The following is a 21,723-nucleotide window of genomic DNA, read 5'->3' on the forward strand; positions in this document are numbered from 1 at the left end:
ATAGTACCTCGGGTTAAGAACTTTGCTTCAGGATGAGAACAGAAATCGCACGGCGGCAGTGGGAGGCCCAATTAGCTAAAGTGGTACCTCAAGTTAAGAACAGTTTAAGGTTAAGAACGGACCTCCGGAACGGATTAAGTTCTTAACCCAAGGTAGCACTGTAATATTCTTCTCCTTTCACACCTTCCTTGCCATGATTTTGGGTCCGGGGCTCCAAGCGTGTTTTTACTTTTGTTCCAAACTTGTGTATTCTTTCTCGGGTAGACATAAAAGCAGATGGCTGATACTCATCCGTGGTTTGCCTTTCAGACCTGTATGTCTATGCAGTGTTCGTGTGCTCCATAGGCATAGTCAGTGTCCTGCTGTTCACTGTGGTTGTCCTCTGCCAGACACTGATCAACAAAAAACGCTCCCGTGGTGAGTGATGAGGAAAGGCTAAGGCAGATAAATGACGTTTTTGTGTGCATTTAGCAATAACATTATATCTCATACCATATTGTTTTGCACATAGTCACGTTTTTGCTTTTTGTTTAATGAATCGTAGAATTGTTAGAACCTTTTAATGAGGGTGAAAGAGGAGAGTGCAAAATATGGTCTGAAGTTCAACATCAAAAAAACGAAGATCATGGCCACTGGTTCCATCACCTCCTGGCAAATAGAAGGGGAAGAAATGGAGGCAGTGAGAGATTTTACTTTCTTGGGCTCCATGATCACTGCAGATGGTGACAGCAGCCATGAAATTAAAAGACGCCTGCTTCTTGGGAGGAAAGCAATGACAAACCTAGACGGCATCTTAAAAAGCAGAGACATCACCTTGCCTACAAAGGTCTGTGTAGTTAAAGCTATGGTTTTCCCAGTAGTGAAATATGGAAGTGAGAGCTGGACCATAAAGAAGGCTGATCACTGAAGAATTGATGCTTTTGAATTATGGTGCTGGAGGAGACTCTTGAGAGTCCCATGGACTGCAAGAAGATCAAACGTATCCATTCTTAAGGAAATCAGCCCTGAGTGCTCACTGGAAGGACAGATCGTGAAGCTGAGGCTCCAATACTTTGGCCACCTCATGAGAAGAGAAGACTCCCTGGAAAAGACCCTGATGTTGGAAAAGATGGAGGGCACAAGGAGAAGGGGACGACAGAGGACGAGATGGTTGGACAGTGTTCTCGAAGCTACCAGCATGAGTTTGACCAAACTGTGGGAGGCAGTGGAAGACAGGAATGCCTGGTGTGCTCTGGTCCATGGGGTCACAAAGAGTCGGACACAACTGAACGACTAAACAACAACAACATATCTTGCCATATTGTTTTGCACATAGTCACGTTTTTGCTTTTCATTTAATGAATCATAGAATTGTTAGGAGGGACCTCAAGGGTCATCTAGTCCAATCCCTATTTGTTTTTTGTTTTGTTTTTAGAGTTGTTTAACACTACTCAGAATTCATCACCCATTTCCATGCACATTACTGTTTTGGTTTTTTTATTTTTTATTACTCTGTTTCTATTAAAGCCTTCCCCAACTCACAATGTGTATAAATTATACATGTTAAAGAGAATTCCTCTCAGTTATTATGGAGATAGTATCTGACACCAGCAAAATTGAATCAAATATTTCCTAATGCGGGATCAATATTTGAAATGCTGGAGCTTCAGGAACAAACGGAAATATTCTCTGATAATTCCCCCAGATCAACATCTGCTGGGATTCTATTTTAGCATAAATTAAAACCTCCAAGATATACGGTCTGCCAAAAGAGCCTTTAGTAATATCATTTTGCTATCTTAAAGGGACAGTTCTAACAAACGATTTGTAAATGACAGTTTATTCACTGACGGTAGCCTTGTATGGCTGTTTGCTATCCCCGGAGGAGAGCTAGTCTGCCTGTGACAGATTCATGGATTGCAAATATTTGGGAGCCCAAGAAATTGGGACATACCGTATAGGAAGTATGAGGAAGGCAGGTAGACAACAGGATAGCAAATGAACAGAGAAGTGGGCTTCTCTGTTTTCTTTTGGAATGATGAAGATGCAATGAACTGTTATTGGGAGAAATTTAACTCATAACTTTAAGGCAAATGCAATTTGTTTTTATTCACATTTCTTTGCTTTTTATATTTATAACGGCAGTATTTTGCTTGATTAACTACTAGCCTTGTGAGAAACATGCCACAACATTGTAATTTGTTTAAGTTATAGCATTATCACAATTCTGATTTTGCAGATAATATTTCTTTCTTCCTCTCTCTCTCTCTCTCTCTCTCTCTCAAATACACTTGAAGCTTCCTTCTTTCATTTTGCTGAGAAAATCTATACTAGTAATAATGATAATAAATTATTATTATTATTATTATTATTATTATTATTATTTATATTTTTTAATTCCCCGCTATCTGGCTGGGTTTCCCCAGCCACTCTGGGTGGCTCCCAACAAAATATTAAAAACACAATACAGCATTAAACATTAAAAAACTTCCCTAAACAGGGCTACCTTCAGATGTCTTTTAAAAGTAAGATAGTTGCTTATTTCCTTGACATCTGATGGGGAGGGCATTCCACAGGGCAAGCACCACTACCGAGAAGGCTCTTTGACTGGTTCCCTGTAACCTTACTTCTTGCAATGAGGGAACCGCCAGAAGGCCCTCAGCGCTGGACCTCAGTGTCTGGGCTGAACGATGAGGGTGGAGACGCTCCTTCAGGTATACTGGCCTGAGGCTGTTTAGGGCTTTAAAGGTAAGCACCAACACTTTGAATTGTGCTTGGAAACGTACTGGGAGCCAGTGTAGGTCTTTCAAGACCAGTGGTCTCACCGGCCACTCCCAGTCACCTGCCGCATTCTGGATTAATTGCAGTTTTTGAGTCACCTTCAAAGGTAGCCCTACAAAAAAGTGCATTGCAGTAGTCCATGCGGAGGATAACCAGAGCATGCACTACTCTGGCGAGACAGTCCGCAGGCAGGTTAGGGTCTCAGTCTGTGGACCAGAGAAGAGGGAAACGCTGTATTTGACTTGTTCTGTGGCTTTGCATCATGGGCCTCCCTAGCTGGCCACCGCCTGAGTGAAGAATGTGCTTTTTCCTCTGTTCCACCTTTTTGAGATTCACATATGCTTTACAACTTGCAGACCCTCAACCTGTAACAAGAAGATGGCAATTGCTTAAACAATGCCTTTCTTTCTCCCCGACTTTTCTTTCTCCACTGTTTTTCACAGTGAAACATTACTTGGTGAAGTGTTCCCAGAACAGGTAGGAAAAGGAGAGAAGACATATAATCTTGTTTTACTTGTCTCCAAATAGTTTATATGGATTGCTTTGCTTATTTTCTGTCTGACAAATACGGTATTTTTCGCTCCATAAGGTGCACTGGACCATAGGACGCACCTAGTTTTTAGGGGGGGGAAATAAAGGGGGGAAAATTATTTTCCCCCCCCCAAGACCCAAAGAGCAAAGAAGCCAAGACATTGAGCGGGATCCATCCCACTGGCTGTCTTGGCTTCCTCTTTAGCCACGTGCAACCTCTCCAGCCGGGAGGTCGGGGCGGGGCTGGGGCGGGAGAAGCCTGAGCTTCCCCCGACCCCAGCCCCCAAAACAGGTCCAGGAGAGGCAGCGAGATTGTGCGCAACCTCGCCGCCGCTTCCGGAGCTCGTGGGGCTGGGGACGGGGGAAGCCCGAGCTTCCCCCGACCGCAGCCCCCAGAACAGGCTGCTATCCACAAGCCTTCGGAGCCCGGCGGGAACTCCTGCTGGGCTCCGAAGGCTTGCGGATAGCTGCCTGAAGCCTGCATTTGCTCCATAGGACACACAAACCTTTCCCCTTCATGTTTGGAGGGGAAAAAGTGCGCCCTATAGAGCGAAAAATATGGTATATTTCTTAACATATAATAAAAAGTTAGTCACGGGCAGGCGGCGCGCCGTTACCCAGTTCTTTAAAAACTGCGCATTTATGTCTCACAGGGTGCAAAAGAAGGGCTTTGCACCTTTATACAATATGCATGTGTGTTTGGGCCCAGGGTCTTTTGCCTCACCATCCCCACTACTGACTCCCTATTGCTACTTGACTTCACACACACACAAAATGTGTCCCTGGATTCATTGAAAAATATCTGGTAACCATATCTTAAAATACCCTTGTTGGGTGCCCTTTCCTCCAAGGCAGTGGGCCCTAATGATGGAGGAAGATGCCAATAACTTGCTGCCATAAGAATGAAGCTCCCTTTTGGCAAGTCCACAAGGACATGGCAACTTTCCATCTTTGCCAGAACCAATCATGTGGCCTTTTTTAAGGATTGAGAGGAGCTTGCCTCACCTTGAAAGCCGCCTTTCGCAGGATGCAGAACAAGCATCACCTCATCCTCACCAATGGAATTCTTAGCCGTGCCCTGCCAAGGAGGCATCAGATCAAGGAATCCTCTAATGGAGGTCCTTCTTCTATCTTAGATGAGGCTGAGCAGGCAGAACAGAATGTCCTGGTTCTGAGCTTGTAGAGCCTGTACCAGGAAGTACCGAATTTTTCGCTCCATAGGGAACACCGGACCATAGGGCGCACCTAGTTTTTAGAGGGGGAAATCAAGAAAAAAAAATTATTCCCCCCCCCCAGCCCCAAAGAGCAGCGTACAGCCTGCGCGCAACCTCTCCCTGCCGGAGGGGTTGCACATGACTATGGCACAAGCCAAGGCAGCAAGCAGGAAGCCATAGCCGTGTGAAGCTTGTCCCTGCCGGAGGGGCGGCGTGCGGCTATCCCTGAAGCCTTCTGAGCGCAGCTCCTCAGGCTTTGGGTTCCTTTTGCTGAAGCCGGGAGAGCAAGAATCTCCTGGCTTCAGTGAAAGGAACTTGAAGGCTCCAGAATGCAGCGGGAACTTGCGCTGCGCTCCGAAGGCCTTCAGGTGGCTATCCCTGATGCCTGGAGAGTGAGAGGGGTCGGTGCGCAAAGCCTCCGGAGCGTGGAGGGAGCGCTCCCTCTGCGTTTCGGAGGCTTCGCGTTGCTATCGCTGAAGCCAAGGAGCCTGCATTCGCTCAATAGGATGCACAAACATTTCCCCTCAATTTTTGGGGGGTATTCTTTGGAGAGCACCAGTATTAGACCGCTAAAATTGTACGACAAATGCCGAGAAAAGGTTTTTCTTCTCCCAGTTCTTGTAAGTGAAAGCAGCAGTTTCCTTTGGGTCTCCCGGAACTTCTCTAATATGCATTTCTACCAGTTCTCACATGCTCCAGGTTTCTTGGGAAGATCAGTATGACCTGTGCAGAAATAATTCTATTCACTGGTCATGAAGATCTTTTACCTACTGTTGCTTCATCCATAGGAACTCTGTGAGGACCAACTCTCCTGAGGTCACATTCCACATCTGAATCCAAAGCGGCTCCAGCCGACTGCTTGTCGGTTGAGTGGTACCCAAGTTTAGGAAACACTGAACTAAACAGTGCCAATAAACAGCAGCAGAACCAGCACGATAAACAGGGCAAAGGCAAGCAGTATCAAAACCCAACAACTGTCTCCAAAACCCCAAACCCAGGTGGCTCAGGTCAGGACCGGCTCGTGGGCTAGTAAAACAACCCCAGGTTGCCGACCCCAGGTTGCCTTAGGTTGCCCCTGGACTACACCATTTCAGACTATAATTGAATGCTCTCCACCTCCTGCCGATAAAATTCTCCCTGCAAGTAAAATACTTAGACCTTAGGGCAGGCATAGGCAAACTCGGCCCTCCAGATGTTTTGGGACTACAACTCCCATCATCCCTAGCTAGCAGGACCAGTGGTCAGGGATGATGGGAATTGTAGTCCCAAAACACCTGGGGCGTCGATTTTGCCTATGCTTGCTGTAGGGAAATTTTTTAGCCTAGTTTATTCTCAGATGTACTGATTTTCTAAGCACAGGAAGTTGTTCTTCTAGGGGAGCACTAAAATATTAGTGTTTTTGCAGTCCGGGAACAGTATTCTTGATTCTGGTTTCTGTATAAACTAGGCCTCTGTGTAAATTACCATAGTGATACAAGGTTAAATTGGAAATTCTAATTGTTGTCCATACCAGCTTTGTTTATTTTATTTTGGAGCAATTAATTTGTTTTATTCATTGGACTGGCTTTCATGGATTCTGTAATTTTTGTATATTGCTAGCTGTACATTCGCATTACTATTTCATTTCATCGTTTCCCCGCTCTGGGATTGAAATATTCAGTGAAGAGCAGGTTATAAATACTTAAAAACAAACAATTTAATGTAAAGAAAAACATGTAGGGGGAGTCAAACTTCTCATAGTGTCCTGAGAGGGGAAGATACAATAAACTCCATCAGTGCTTGTAATAATGAAGTTGAATCAAATTTAGGGGGGAAGACCAAGAGAAATATACCGTATTTTTTGCTCTATAAGACTCACCTTTTCCCTCCTAAAAAGTAAAGGGAAATGTGTGTGTGTCTTATGGAGCGAATGCAGGCTGTGCAGCTATCCCAGAAGCCAGAACAGCAAGAGGGATCGCTGCTTTCACTGCGCAGCAATCCCTCTTGTTCTGGCTTCTGAGATTCAGAATATATTTTTTCTTGTTTTCCTCCTCCAAAAACTAGGTGCGTCTTATGGTCTGGTGCGTCTTATAGAATGAAAAATACGGTAACTGTGGTAGATGTTGTGGTGGAAATCCGTAATGTGTTTTCAGAGCAGTGAATGTGTATGCAAACCATTTTAGATCAGCTTTTGCCAACTTGGTGGCCTCCAGATATTTTGGGTGAAGACTACAACTCCCCTCAGCCCCAACCAGCGTGGGAGTTGTGGTCCAAAATATCTGAACTCAAGGTTGGCAAAAAAACTGATTAGATTATCACATCTGTTTTCCCCCCTGAGAAACGTCTTCCTAATAATGGATATCCCATTTCTGCATTTGCTTTGATTGAAATTATTCACAATAAATGGAAGCCAACCGCTAGTGTGTATCCCTATCTTGGGGCAACCAGGAGGGAATATAATGTTTTGTGACTTCACAAAAATTCAGCATCCACTGTGGCATGCTAAGCTGGTCTTTGTAAGAATACAGTGATGAAGGTTCATCAGATGATGCGGAGACAACTGAAAACCAACAAACACTCAATAATAATAATAATAATAATTTATTATTTATACCCCGCCCATCTGGCTGGGCCTCCCCAGCCACTCTGGGCGGCTTCCATAGAAACCAAAAATACAGTAAAATATCACACGTTAAAAACTTCCCTGAACAGGGCTGCCTTAAGATGTCTTCTGAATGTCAGGTAGTTGCTTATCGCTTTGACATCTGCTGGAAGGGCGTTCCACAGGGCAGGTGCCACTACCGAGAAGGCCCTCTGCCTGGTTCCCTGTAGCTTTGCTTCTCGCAATGAGGGAACCGCCAGAAGGCCCTCGGCGCTGGACCTCAGCGTCCGGGCAGAATGATGGGGGTGGAGACGCTCCTTCAGGTATACTGGACCGAGGCCGTTTAGGGCTTTAAAGGTCAGCACCAACACTTTGAATTGTGCTCGGAAACGTACTGGGAGCCAATGTAGGTCTTTCAAGACCGGTGTTATATAATCTCGGTGGCCGCCCCCAGTCACCAGTCTAGCTGCCACATTCTGCATTAGTTGTAGTTTCCGGGTCAGCTTCAAAGGTAGCCCCACGTAGAATGCATTGCAGTATCCAAGCTGGAGATAACCAGAGCATGGACCACTCTGGCGAGACAGTCCGCAGGCAGATAGGGTCTCAGCCTATGTACCAGATGGAGCTGGTAAACAGCCGCCCTGGACACATATTTGACCTGTGCCTCCATGGACAGCTGTGAGTCCAAAATGACTCCCAGTCTGCGCACCTGGTCCTTCAGGGGCACAGTTACCCCATTCAGGACCAGGGAATCCTCCACACCTGCCTGCCTCCTGTCCCCCCAAAAACAGTACTTCTGTCTTGTCAGGATTCAACCTCAATCTGTTAGCCGCCATCCATCCTCCAACCGCCTCCAGACGCTCACACCGGACCTTCACCGCCCTCACTGGTTCTGATTTAAAAGAGAGGTAGAGCTGGGTATCATCCGCATACTGATGAACACCCAGCCCAAACCCCCCTGATGATCTATCCCAGCGGCTGCATGTAAATGTTGAAAAGCATGGGGGAGAGGACAGAGAGAGAGATGGTTAATAAGGCAGATAATTGGTTAAGGTTTTGGAGAAGAGACTACCCTTTTAAAATGAACCTTGAATTAAACATCCCAGAGAGGGTTTTATGTGCTTTTCTTCTCCTGCTCTCTATTCACCAGGTTCTCTTGTTTCTCAGCTTAGGGGAAACGGTCACCAGTGTGACAAGCTTGTCTCCAGAACAGCCTGTGAAAATCAAGAAGAAGAAGAAGAAAGTTGAGCAGCCTCCTGCCATCCCAGCAAAAGGTGTGTGGTACCTCCTGAGCAGTGTCTTGTGGTGGGTGGTTTGCTGGGTCCAAAGAAGTGGCCAAGGCGAAAATTACCAAATATTCACAGTCCAGGACTGGCAATGGGTGGACAACCCTTGTTCAGTTTCGTGGTTGGTCTGCGAGTTGCTTCTTTCTCATGTTTGACTCGACCAGCCTTCTGGTTAGTCCTGCAGAACATCAGATGAACTCCAGAACTGGAAGATGTGCCAGTTTTTGGTTTGCATCTTTTTCCAGCATAGTTTACTGATCCACATGTTAGAATTCCTGCTCCATGATTGCAGTCATGGGATTGTTGTCTATCACATGATGGTGTATGTTTTGACTCCACAGAGTGGGAAGTGACGGAGACAGGATGTTTGTGTTACTGTGTTCAGTGAAGTGGGACTGTTGTCCTTTGTTCTTTCTCTTTGCTGCCTGATGCTAGAGAGAGGGGGAGCCATGTTGCAGTGCTCCGTGTATGTTTATATGTAAATAAAAGTAGATTAGCCAAAATGCTGAGGTCTGTCACACGAACTGCGAAAACTCTGTGGATCCATAAGTGTGCCGATGTCTGTTGGCATTGGCCACTGTGATGTTCGGGCTGAAGAAAGCTTTCGAAGCTCCCGAACGGTTGACCAGGAGAGAGAGAACATGCCAGTCAGGAATGTGTCTCTGCCAGGGTCCTACTCGAGTGTAGGACGAGATCCTGACAGTGCACACCATGCAACAACAACAAAAGGATATTGATGCATCAGGAGAGAGTTCTAAACAAACTTTAAAAAGGGCTCACCATTAGCACCAGTCAGCAGTTATAGCTGGTCCCTTTGACGGCAATACTCCCAGTGCCATCAGCCTATTGAAAGCGTGTCTTCAAAGAAGATTATGGTAACCTCTGATCAGCAGTTCCTCTGATACCATCTGGCATCACCCTTTGAAATCTGACAGGTGACAATCAACTGGTGTCAGATGACTGACAGGTAGGCCAGTTCCAATTCTTCACCCTTGATCTATCTGCTGCTACGGCAGCACCCATGCGAGATCAACTCCAGTACGTCCCAGGATTGGCCCTGATCCAAATGTAATTTACTCTCACGCAGCAAGTGGGACTGTGTGCATAAAAAGCATTCTTCCAAAAGTAATAATTGCACCAACTGGTTGTTTGATAGGTAGGGTAGTGGTGAATCCAAGCTTATTACAGTGGTACCTCAGGTTACATACGCTTCAGGTTACAGACTCCGCTAACCCAGAAATAGTGCTTCAGGTTAAGAACTTTGCTTCAGGATGAGAACAGAAATCGTGTTCCGGCGGCACGGCAGCAGCGGGAGGCCCCTTTAGCTAAACTGGTGCTTCAGGTTAAGAACAGTTTCAGGTTAAGAACGGACCTCCAGAATGAATTAAGTTCTTAACCCAAGGTACCACTGTATTTCATCCAAGCAACTGATAAGGAAAATTACTCATTTTTCAGAAAGAATCCCCAAGTGGTAACTGGATGAGGACGGGAAATTAGTTGTGCAAGTGATTCTGCAGGGAAATCCTCAATTGGTGTGGGATGCTCCACATAGAATCATCTTGAATCTATGTGGGACCACAAGGATCATTCCTGTGCTCAAACTGTTGAATCTGGAGTGCCGTTTGCCTTGCTTTTCCATTATTTTGGCAGGTTTTCCCTGAGTCAAAGCTTAGGAGTGTTTCGGCATGTCCTAGAAGGAACCCATTTTGCAGAAATAAGGAGTAATTTCTCGCCGTTCTGTTCTTACCTTTACAGCACCGATATCCACCTCTTTCCCCAAACCCAAGCTTCTGAAACCACAAAGGAAAGTTCTTCTGGTAAGTAGCCCCACAAAGGCATATCCAATTCTCTTTTTTTAAATTTAATTAATTTATTAAAGTTTTAAAAGTTACAAAAAGAAAATATAAAAACACCATATTAAACAAAAACAAAACAGCACATCACAATAAGAAAAAAGAGAAGAAGAAAAAAGAGAAACAGAAAAAAGCAGAAAAATAGAAACAAGTAAAAAACACATCAAACCTTCCCATAACTTATCTTTCATTTGCTTGTTTCCTTGACCTCCTCACACCTCCCTTTTTTGTATTCTAGTTCGGTTAGCTATTTCAGCAAATCCTTTCCATCTTTTCCAATTTTTGTCCTGTAATTTATCTTAATATAATATAACTTAACTTTCCCTCCTTTCACCAATTAACAGTCTGTTTTTTTCCTAAACCTTTATAACCTTTCTGCTAAAACCACATAGCTTCATTCCAACATCCTTCTAACATTCATTAATTTTACAATGTTTCTGTAGATAGTCTTTAAATTTCTTCCAATCTTCCTCCACCGACTCTTCTCCCTGGTCTCGGATTCTGCCAGTCATTTCCGCCAGTTCCATGTAGACCATCACCTTCATCTGCCATTCTTCCCGGATGGGTAGATCTTGTGTCTTCCAGTACTTTGCAATAAGTATTCTTGCATATCCAATTCTCACTTTCACCCAGATTGTTGTGTGGATAGGATTCCCTCCCAACTATAGTGACATGTTTTGCTTGTACCTTCTAGGTGCATAGCTCATTTTAGCTGGAAGGTAGACCATAGATTAGATATCAGGTGGGTGGCTTCATTTGTGGCCCAGGAAAAATGCCTTAGTACGCATTTTTTAAAGACCTCCTATTCACGCGGGTGGCGCTGTGGGTTAAACCACAGAGCCTAGGACTTGCCGATCAGAAGGTTGGCGGTTTGAATCCCCATAACGGGGTGAGCTCCCGTTGCTCGGTCCCTGCTCCTGCCAACCTAGTAGTTCGAAAGCACGTCAAAGTGCAAGTAGATAAATAGGTACCACTCCAGCAGGAAGGTAAACAGCATTTCCGTGTGCTGTTCTGGTTCGCCAGAAGCGGCTTAGTCATGCTGGCCACATGACCCCGAAGCTGTCTGCGGATAAACGCCGGCTCCCTCGGCCAATAAAGCGAGATGAGCACCACAACCCCAGAGTCGTTCGCGACTGGACTTAACGGTCAGGGGTCCTTTACCTTTAGACTATAGATTAGATATCAGGTTTGCTCCTTCATTTGTGTCCCACGAAAAATGCCCTAGTACCCACTTTTAAAAGACCTCTTATTAACTTGAAACCTCTGAGAAGTTACAGAATGGTGCCCCTCAGCTGTTTAGCAAGGGAAGGAGATGTAGAGCAGGGAGGGCGAAATTCAGCTCCCCCTCTCAACAGCTGCCAGCACAGCTGGCAAGGATTCTGTATGTGTAACTTGAATGTATCCTTCTGCCAGACTGTGTGTGTAAGCACTTTTTAAACTTCTCCCTTTCCAAAATAAATTCTGGGTCTGCCTAAAATAGCAGGGAAGGCTTGGTTCTGAAGTTGACAAGCTTGCAGTGATCCAGGATCAGATTTCATGCCTGTTAGTTTTGGTAAAAAGTGGAGGAGCACTTTAGATATAGGGAGTTTAACCCACCCGCCCGCAAACACACTCACACAGTTTTTGCAGATGACACTTCTCCCACCACACCAAATCCCCCAATTTGTACAGTTTTCCCTAATACAAAAATGGTAATGGAGAATTGCAGTACATATATTGGCTATTTAATAATAATAATAATAATAATAATAATAATAATATGCAGATATTGTGCTAGATGACTTTTGCTGTTTAGTTGCAGATATATATACCCAATACTTCCGTTTTTTTAAAAAAGGAAATATACAAAATGGAAATGCATATAGCCTCCACCAAATGCAAACGCCTCTATTTTGCCCATTACAAAATGTAATCACAAACTAGGTACACGGTCTCTCGGGGCCTTATCAAATGATGAGACTGGACTGCCAGAACAATTGGCAACAGTGCCATTTCCTAACCTGTCCCACAGGCTACAGCAGAGGAGGTTAACTGCTGGCCCGTGGGGCTGATTCGCTCCCACAAAAGTGATTTTCTATGGCTCCCCCCAATTATTTGGAGGCAGAAAGAAAAGTACTGACCACTAGGGCTGGGCGATACCTGTTCTACAACATCGTGATATGTTGTTGTTATTGTTTAGTCGTTTAGTCGTGTCCGACTCTTCGTGACCCCCTGGACCAGAGCACGCCAGGCACTCCTGCCTTCCACTGCCTCCCGCAGTTTGGTCAAACTCATGCTGGTAGCTTCGAGAACACTGTCCAACCATCTCATCCTCTGTAGTCCCCTTCTCCTTGTGCCCTCCATCTTTCCCAACATCAGGGTCTTTTCCAGGGAGTCTTCCCTTTTCATGAGGTGACCAAAGTATTGGAGCCTCAGCTTCAGGATCTGTCCTTCCAGTGAGCACTCCGGGCTGATTTCCTTCAGAATGGAGAGGTTTGATCTTCTTGCAGTCCATGGGACTCTCAAGAGTCTCCTCCAGCACCATAATTCAAAAGCATCAATTCTTTGGCGATCAGCCTTCTTTATGGTCCAGCTCTCACTTCCATACATCACTACTGGGAAAACCAGAGCTTTAACTCTACTGATATATCGCAAGGTCTGAAATAAGGATGGAGCTTTGTTGAGGAATTGGCTGGCTTCACGGTTTTTCCCACAACAGGTCCAAAATTATGAAATCAATACCACAATATGAATTTTGGGTGAAATATTGCTTTATCGCCCAGCCCTACTGACCACATTGGGACTCTGCAGAGTTTCATGGTGGCCTCAGAATCAGCACTGGGTTCCCAATTGGTACAGTGCAGTTTGGGGATCTTTGCAGTGACCATGACAGCGTCATGCTGTCAGATTCCTCCTTCCCATTGCTCCTTGTGAATCTTTCCTTGAGTGCTTCCACAGGGCCTGGAGCCTTGGAGTGATTGGGAACATATGAAGTTGCGTAAGTCAGACCATTGGTCTATTGAGTTTGATGTAGTCTACATGGACTGCCCCACCAGAATCACGAATCTTGGTGTTGATGGGTGAATGAATCTAGTGTGTAGCACTGAAGATGGCCCTCTTTGGAGAGGTGTTTGGGGACTCTTAAAATCACCCACACTAAGCAGAGAGGGCTGGTTTACACCCTTCTTCCTTGCCATTTGCTTGTTCACAACTGCTATTCCCAACCTCCCTTTTCTCTATTCAGAGAAAAAGTTACAAGAGGCCAGTATATTTTCTCTTGTTGCTGGAAACTGCCATGCATATGAGTCATGTCAAGTACCCATCTCTTTCCCCACTAACAGCAAAAACATGCTGAAAACTATTAACCACCACCCAGCAGCTTCAGAAAGGGAAACAAAGATTGCCACAACTATTCGCCAGCATATTTATGTACAGTCGCACCTTGGTTTTTGAACAGCTTAGTTCTCAAACGTTTTGGCTCCCAAATGTCGCAAACCTGGAAGTGACTGTTTCGGTTTGTGAGCTATTTTTGGAAGCCAGATGTCCATCGGGGCTTTCGATTGGCTGTGGGAGCTTCCAGCGGCCAATCGGAAGCCACGCTTTGGTTTTCGGATGTTTTGGAAGTCAAATGGACTTCCGGAACGGATTCCGTTTGACTTCCAAGGCACAACAGTGTTAGGAAGAGAAGAGCCAATGGTGAATTGCAGTTGGCCATCAAGTGAAGAGGGCCGTTCTCCCCATTGCCTTGCTGACCCCAACATCTGTTCCAATTTTATGGCATTTTCTGGGCGTGGGCGTTAGCAGAGATGATGTCGCTGGCTCTACATTTCTGCCCTAAATCTATTTTCTTCCATGATATACTTCACAAGTGCTTTCTAAAGCATCAAAAATAGATTTTTTTTGGGGGGGGGTGGAGGGAATCACAAGGGCCCCCTGCTGACTCCAGCAGTTGGGTTTGGGGGCCCTTTTTGTTTCAGCTGTTGCTGCTCTAATTTCCAGGTCAAAATGGTGTTCTGAGAAGCCTATGCGGTTACACGCTGGGAAAGTTTCATCTTAACTTTAATCCGCGCAAAGCTCTCTTTCCAACTAAGCAAACTTGGCAAAATATAATTAAAGATAGACAATGGCAGCGCACAGACCCCTCCTCCGATTTTTGCCTGGGAAAGGGGCTATGATAAAGCTGTATCTCCCATGCTCAGTTATTACACATCCTTTGTTGAGAACTGTATGTGCTCCACAATTTTGAACCTCCTGTGTGTTTCCTCATATTTTCAATCAAATTATTACATACTGGAAATATGCATAAGGGAAATTATTCTACACATTTTATGGTGCGCCGTTGCTTGTAGCAGTAATTGAAGTACCTTTTCCACTTATGAAAGTACTAATTTTATTTGCTTTTATTGCTTTTCTAGATGCAATTATTTATTTAGTGTGTTTTGGCTTTATTAAATTATGTTTACTATAGGAACATCATAAAAATGTATGAAAGTAACACATCAGCCAATGCTGCCCGGTGACCTGTATTGGAAGAATCGAGTGTTATTTTTCATATCCAAACTTAATAGAATAAAGTAGGAATAAAGAGATAATCTACCCAAGAAAACAATGCAATTTCCAGATAATATAATAATACACCTGGACAATGTGATTTCATAAATCTTAGCTCTAAAATTTACATGAGCTGGGTGTTGCAGGGCCGTTTTTGGATTCATGATGTTTTGGGATGGAATTGGAATGAGAAATGTAACCAAGGAGGGGAAGAAAAGGGCCTGTTGGTTTGGCATGAACAGAAGGTGCCCGCGAGAGCAAAACACAAAGGCTAAATGGGCCTAGCCTCCTGAAACCGAACTCTAGAGTTCATCCAGTCATGCTTCCTCATATGTGAGGCCTATGGAAAACCTTTACCATCTGCACTAGACTACTTGAACCCTCCAAATGGAGACTGACATGGCTGAATTCTAATATATATCACAGCACAGACAGAAAGAGAGCATATCAATGAAGAGGGATCCAACGTAACCTCCCTGATCGACCTGGTTTCTAGGTTTTCCTCCTCCTCCTCCTCCTTCTGTGATCGCTCATAGCCAACTCAGATTGTCTTCCATGAATATGGTCTTAACAGTTTGTCCATAAGTGACTGTGGAGTCCAATCCTTCCACAGTGGGGACATGGGTTTCTGGGCGGAAGTTGGTCACGGTGAGGATTTGCCAAGTGTGCCTTCCTCTTGGCATGTTTCTCCTTTTTGTCCTGGGTTCAAACGTTTTCAAAGTCCATGGCACTTTTGGTAAAGGCTGTTCTCCAGTTGGAACGCTCACAGGCCAGTGATTTCCAGTTGTCGGTGTTTATACTAAAAAAAATATAAATTTGCCTTGAGAGCATCTTTAAAGCTCTTTTGTTGACCACCAGCATTACGCTTTCCATTCTTAAGTTGGGAATAGAGTGGTTGCTTTGTAAGATGATAATCAGACATCCAAACAACATGACTAGTCTAACAAAATTGATGTTGAAGAATCATTGCATCTTCCAGTACACTGACATTTAGTTTGCCTTTCTTTCCAAGTGATTATATATATATATATATATATATAATTTGTTGTTGTTTAGTCATTTAGTCGTGTCCGACTCTTCGTGACTCCCTGGACCAGAGCACGCCAGGCACTCCTGTCTTCCACTGCCTCACGCAGTTTGGTCAGACATGTTTGTAGCTTCGAGAACACTGTCCAACCATCTTGTCCTCTATCGCAGTGTTTCCCAACCTTGTGCCTCCAGATGTTTTTGGCCTACAACTCCCATCATCCCTAGCTAGCAAGACCAGTGGTCAGGGATGATGGGAGTTGTAGGCCAAAAACATCTGGAGGCACAAGGTTGGGAAACACTGCTCTATCGTCCCCTTCTCCTTGTGCCCTCAATCTTTCCCAACTTCAGGGTCTTTTCCAGGGAGTCTTCTCTTCTCATGAGGTGGCCAAAGTATTGGAGCCTCAGCTTCACGATCTGTCCTTCCAGTGAGCACTCAGGGCTAATTTCCTTAAGAATGGATGTGTTTGATCTTCTTGCAGTCCATGGGACTCTCAAGAGTCTTCTCCAGCACAATAATTCAAAAGCATCAATTCTTCGGCAATCAGCCTTCTTTATGGTCTTTATGGTCCATATATATATATATATATATATATATATATATATATATATATGCTTTCGTAGATTTTCACGGGTACAGGAATGCAGGTTTTGGTGTCCTCGGGTGTCTTCCCGTGTAAAAGTTTTACACGGGAAGACACCCGAGGACACCAAAACCTGCATATATATATATATATATATATATATAGACATTGTTGCTAGAATCTTTCGAAGAGCTAGAGGTGGCATTTATAAGTGGTTCCTGTTTCGCACGCGTACAGTACAGTTGGCAGTACAATAGCTTTGTAAAGCATTTTGGTTTTCCTGCGAATGTCCCAGTAAGGTTACCATGAACTTTTAGGTGAGTTCTAGGCACTATGTACTGAAGGTTTCAGTATAGGTCAAGGGAGCATTCAGAAGAACACTGTTGAACTATATATTGAAGACCAGGGTGGAGAAGTGGTTCTACTTTGGGTTTGCTGCCGCTTGTTGCCTTTTTATATATCTAATTTTAATTGGACATTTTCCACACAAGTCATGTTTTGTATTTCTGCCCATAAAATAGACCTCTTAGCTTGCAGGCCTATGCATTCTTACTTGGGAGTTAAGTCCCATTTAAATCAGTGGGACTTACTTCTGAGTAAACACGTGCTGTTGATTCAGTCATACTCAGAGTAAGCCCATTGCGCTTAATGGACATGGCTAACTTGGATCCGTTAATTTCGGTGGGTCTACTCTAAATAAATCTCAGTTGGATACAACCCTCTGATTCATGTTTGAGGAACTGATTCTATATGTAACCGGGGAAGCCCTGGCTCCGGGCCATAGTTCTATTTTGCTGCTGCCGTTGTTCATTTTACTGCTGCCGCATGTTTGCTAAAAGGCAGACTGCCAAATTACCCAGTAAACTCAATTGAATGGACACACTTCTCCAATTGTGTTTTGCAGCCAAAAATCGCTGATGAGAATCTAACCTATGCTGAACTGGAACTCATCAAACCCCACCAGGAAGCGCAAGGCATTCCTACTATGACTGTTTACGCTCAGATTCTCTTTGAAGAAAACAACATGTAAACCCAGGACAGGTCCTATTTTCGATGGCATATTTAAATTCCTTTTTTGTGTTCTTTGTTGATAAAACGTTCTCTTCTTTTCTTTTTACTTCCATTCCTGTCTTGTTTTTTTTATAAGAATTATTCTTCTTGAGAATCTATGTGATGTCCTGTTTAAGTTTGAAGCTGAGAGTGCTGAAGCCTCTATTTTCCCCACTTTTAATGTTAAATAGCATTTTGATTCTTTTTTGATGATGGGAGTTAGGTACAAAGGCACCCCTCTGTTTGCTAGATGTGGGAAGATGTCCCAGAGAACTTTGCAATCCAAGGATGCTTTTCCAATCCATGCCCCTTTGGGTTCCCAAACACCAACACTTGCAGGTGTAATCTCAGAGCCTTTCTCTATAATCTTTGAGAAATCTTGGAGAACAGGTGAGGTCCCTGCAGACTGAAGGCGGGAAAATGTGGTTTCTCATCCTCAAAAAGGGGGTGGGGAAGAAGTCCCCAAGAAACTACAAACCACTTGATACCAGGAAATTAAACTGTTGTCCTATGAGCACTTGGAAATGTGTGCAAATTCTGGCAGCATATGCACATTCTCAAATATGTCACAAAGTTTTCACATGTTGCCCAGAGAATGTACAAAATGCACCTGGGACATGCATGTTCTCCTTGTTAGAAAGAGACATAAATCCCCCGAGAATGCAAACCATTTTCTGTTCATGTGCTGATTATCTGCACATTCTCCATGTGGCATGGCGAAAGTGCATATTGGCTAGTAGTTTTGCACATTCATCTCACGTTACCTCTAAGATTACCTTAGAAAAGGTAAAGGGACCCCTGACCATTAGGTCCAGTCGTGGCCGACTCTGGGGTTGTGGCGCTCATCTCGCTTTAGTGGCTGACTCGGCGTACAGCTTCCGAGTCATGTGGCCAGCATGACTAAGCTGCTTCTGGTGAACCAGAGCAGCACACGGAAACACCGTTTATCTTCCCGCTGGAGCGGTACCTATTTATCTACTTGCATTTTGATGTGCTTTCAAACTGCTAGGTTGGCAGGAGCAGGGACCGAGCAACAGGAGCTCACCCCGTCATGGGGATTCAAACCGCTGACCTTCTGATCAGCAAGTCCTAGGCTCTGTGGTTTAACCCACAGCGCCACCTGCGTCCCTAAGATTACCTTACATGACACCAATATATACATAACATAATGTTTATGTCTGTTGTACTGGTTTGCTTCTCGTTCATCTTTTTGCTCTATCAGCTGATGGGAATTCTGAAGGCAGGGGACAGAACTCACGCTCGTTCGGGGGGCTAAGAGGAAGTACCCCCCCATGATGTCATTTCCGGCTGACAGCCCTGCCTAGTTCCCAGAGGGAGTACTTTCTGAAAGGAAGAGACTGCCCCACCTCGGAACCTTTGGGTATAGAAATTTATGGCAAGGGGTTTTCTTCTAAGGTAGACATCCTCTCTAGGACAACTTGGCACCTGGCTGTGTTGCTGAGTCATGATATTTCTCCTCATCCTTCTGCTGTCATTGGTAAACTGTGGTCTTACGCTGAGATGGAAACAAGTGAGCCTCCATTAGCCTCTCCCCACCAGGCTGTTAACGTTAATGTTGTGTGTCCTACCGTTCGAAGAGAGAGAGAAAGAGAGAGGAGCTTTGACTAAATATAGTTTGTTCTTCCACATTAAACTTTATCGCCATCAGCAAACAGGAGTAAATCACATTAGCATGGGCGGGTACAGGTGGTGGTGGGGGGGGACACAGCGCGGGAGGGGAGATTGCCTGTCGAGAGATCCCAGGATGTGGGAATTGATTGCACTTCGCTCTAATTGGCTCATTTGGCCTGGATGCCATTGCAGGGTCATTACAAGCAAAGTCTCACGTGCTTTCTTTCGTTTTTAAATAACTGTAACATTGCCCTCCGGCCTTTCATTATTCTAATTTACAACCAACCAGTGCCCTCCTTTCCTAAGATGTCTCCTCCCCGCCGCCAGCTTATTATTTTATTTTTAATTTTTTTTGACAAAGTAATAATAAAAAAGTAAATAAAAATGTGCGCCCCCACCCCCAAGACCATTCCGTTGTAACTCTCCAACCTTCCAAAATTTCAGCACCTCTTGCGATGTTTTGACCCCTTTCCATTTTAACAGTGCAAATTCGACAAATACCTTCCGTATCTCCTCAGAATCATTTCACCTGCGTGTCCCTCGTCTTACCTTAATAGCACATGTTAACTTAGCATTAATAGATATATCCCACGCCTCTTTAGACCACTCTTCCATTTTAAGGTGTCTTCTTAAACAGGAAAACTCGAAGAGTCCATCTGGTTAAAAGTTTCTAATGGGTCTTGTGGCGATCACACAGGACCCCCGGACATTTGACGGTCTGTTGACCCTGTGCCACCACTGTAATTGCTTTATTCGCTGCCACAACCTGTTTCTCGCAGGTACACACGGAGTCCAGTCAGTTGTTAACATTAACAAATAATCAAGTTTATTTTATAGGCATGAACAAGCTTACGGTTTCAGTCATTTTTTCTTGTCAGTTTCTTAATCTTAGTTTCTTTACTGACCCAATGTTCCTAACAACTTCAAACTGATTATCCCAGCTATCTATCTCACTCCACCTAACAATTCCTCTCACTCTCTCACCACACAATTCGACCAACCCACAGACTATTCCTCCCTCTTCCTTCTCCAACTCCCAACCCTCAACTAACTTTCACTCAACACTGACTCTCACTCTAACTCCTATGAGTTTCCACTGGCCAATCACGTCACACTCATTTTAACCCTTTCCTTATGACTCACCAGAGGGACGCGGGTGGCGCTGTGGGTAAAACCTCAGCGCCTAGGACTTGCCGATCACATGGTCGGCGGTTCGAATCCCCGTGGCGAGGTGCGCTCCCGTTGTTCGGTCCCAGCGCCTGCCAACCTAGCAGTTCGAAAGCACCCCCGGGTGCAAGTAGATAAATAGGGACCGCTTACCAGCGGGAAGGTAAACGGTGTTCCGTGTGCTGCGCTGGCTCGCCAGAGCAGCTTCGTCATGCTGGCCACGTGACCTGGAAGTGTCTGCGGACAGCGCTGGCTCCCGGCCTATAGAGTGAGATGAGCGCACAACCCTAGAGTCTGGCAAGACTGGCCCGTACGGGCAGGGGTACCTTTACCTTTACTATGACTCACCTAGGAGGCAAACGCCACAGGTCTATACTGGTTTCCCCGCACATTTAAGGAATGATTCACACACAAACACAACACTTCTCATACCTAATGTGAGCCATTCCACACAATAAAGCCATTCCATGACTGTTTCTCCAGTCAATGCTAATTGGCCAAGCACCATGCAAGACAGCCAGTGTGGTATAGGGGTTAGAGTGCTGGACTGGGACCCGGGAGACAAGGGTTCAAATCCCCACTTGGACACTGGGTGACCTTGGGTCAATCACTCACTCTCAGCCTAACCTACCTCACAGGATTGTCTTCGGGATAAACTGAAGACGGGGGAGAAACATGAACAAGCATCTTGAGGTCCTTGGAGGAAAAGCGGGATATAAACAAAATAAACAATACAGTGGTACCTCAGGTTAAGTACTTAATTTGTTCTGGAGGTCCGTACTTAACCTGAAACTGTTCTTAACCTGAAGCATCACTTTAGCTAATGGGGCCTCCTGCTGCTGCTGCGCTGCCGGAGCACAATTTCTGCTCTCATCCTGAAGCAAAATACTTAACCTGAGGTAATATTTCTGGGTTGGTGGAGTCTGTAACCTGAAACGTATGTAACCTGAAGTGTATGTAACCTGAGGTACCACTGTATTCTGCTTGTCCAGGATTTCTGGGAGCAGCAAACATCGTCGAAACCGGCTGGTTGTTGCACCCAGTCACAATGAGGAAGAATTTGAGCAAAGCACAGAAACAGGCAAGTGAAAGGTTGGGGTGCAGTGTACCAATTGCTTAGTTCAATCAGAAAATACTGTGGGAAAGCAAAAAAAGATGCGATCCTAAGCACATTTCCTCAGATGTAAGTCCCACTGAGCTCTATGGGGCTTATTTCCTGTGCTTTCAAATCCCCAGCAGACAACTCCGAAAAGTTCCATATCGATGTTAAATAAGATAAGAGAATGGAACCTTGTGGGATACCTCAACCCGACAGCTATGGAGCCAAGCAACCATTTCCTCATAACTTCTATTCTGCTGGTGGGAGCAAAACCACTGTGATACAGATACCAATGTTGGTATGGAAACTGCTTTGGGTGCCCTTTATAAAGACTTTGTTGGGAGACAGAGGCCAGGGGACCCATCCAGTCACAATCATAATAAATTATTATTTATACCCTGCCCATCTGG

General features: G+C 44.8%; 1 protein-coding gene across 1 annotated transcript in view; it reads left to right on the forward strand.

Annotated features, from left to right (window-relative positions):
* VSTM4 (V-set and transmembrane domain containing 4) overlaps positions 1–17,488 on the forward strand; it is a 31,313-nt gene extending 13,825 nt beyond the window's left edge. The window contains exons 4-8 of the mRNA XM_083738514.1: positions 310–417; positions 3,204–3,237; positions 8,254–8,360; positions 10,128–10,189; positions 17,270–17,488. Coding sequence (XP_083594640.1) covers positions 310–417; positions 3,204–3,237; positions 8,254–8,360; positions 10,128–10,189; positions 17,270–17,395 — 437 coding nt within the window. The 3' untranslated portion in view covers positions 17,396–17,488. The remainder of the gene's footprint in view (positions 1–309; positions 418–3,203; positions 3,238–8,253; positions 8,361–10,127; positions 10,190–17,269) is intronic.
* The last annotated feature ends 4,235 nt before the right edge of the window (positions 17,489–21,723 follow it).

Source organism: Podarcis gaigeae, assembly GCF_964106915.1.
Source record: "Podarcis gaigeae genome assembly, chromosome: 5".
NCBI lineage: Eukaryota > Metazoa > Chordata > Lepidosauria > Squamata > Lacertidae > Podarcis > Podarcis gaigeae.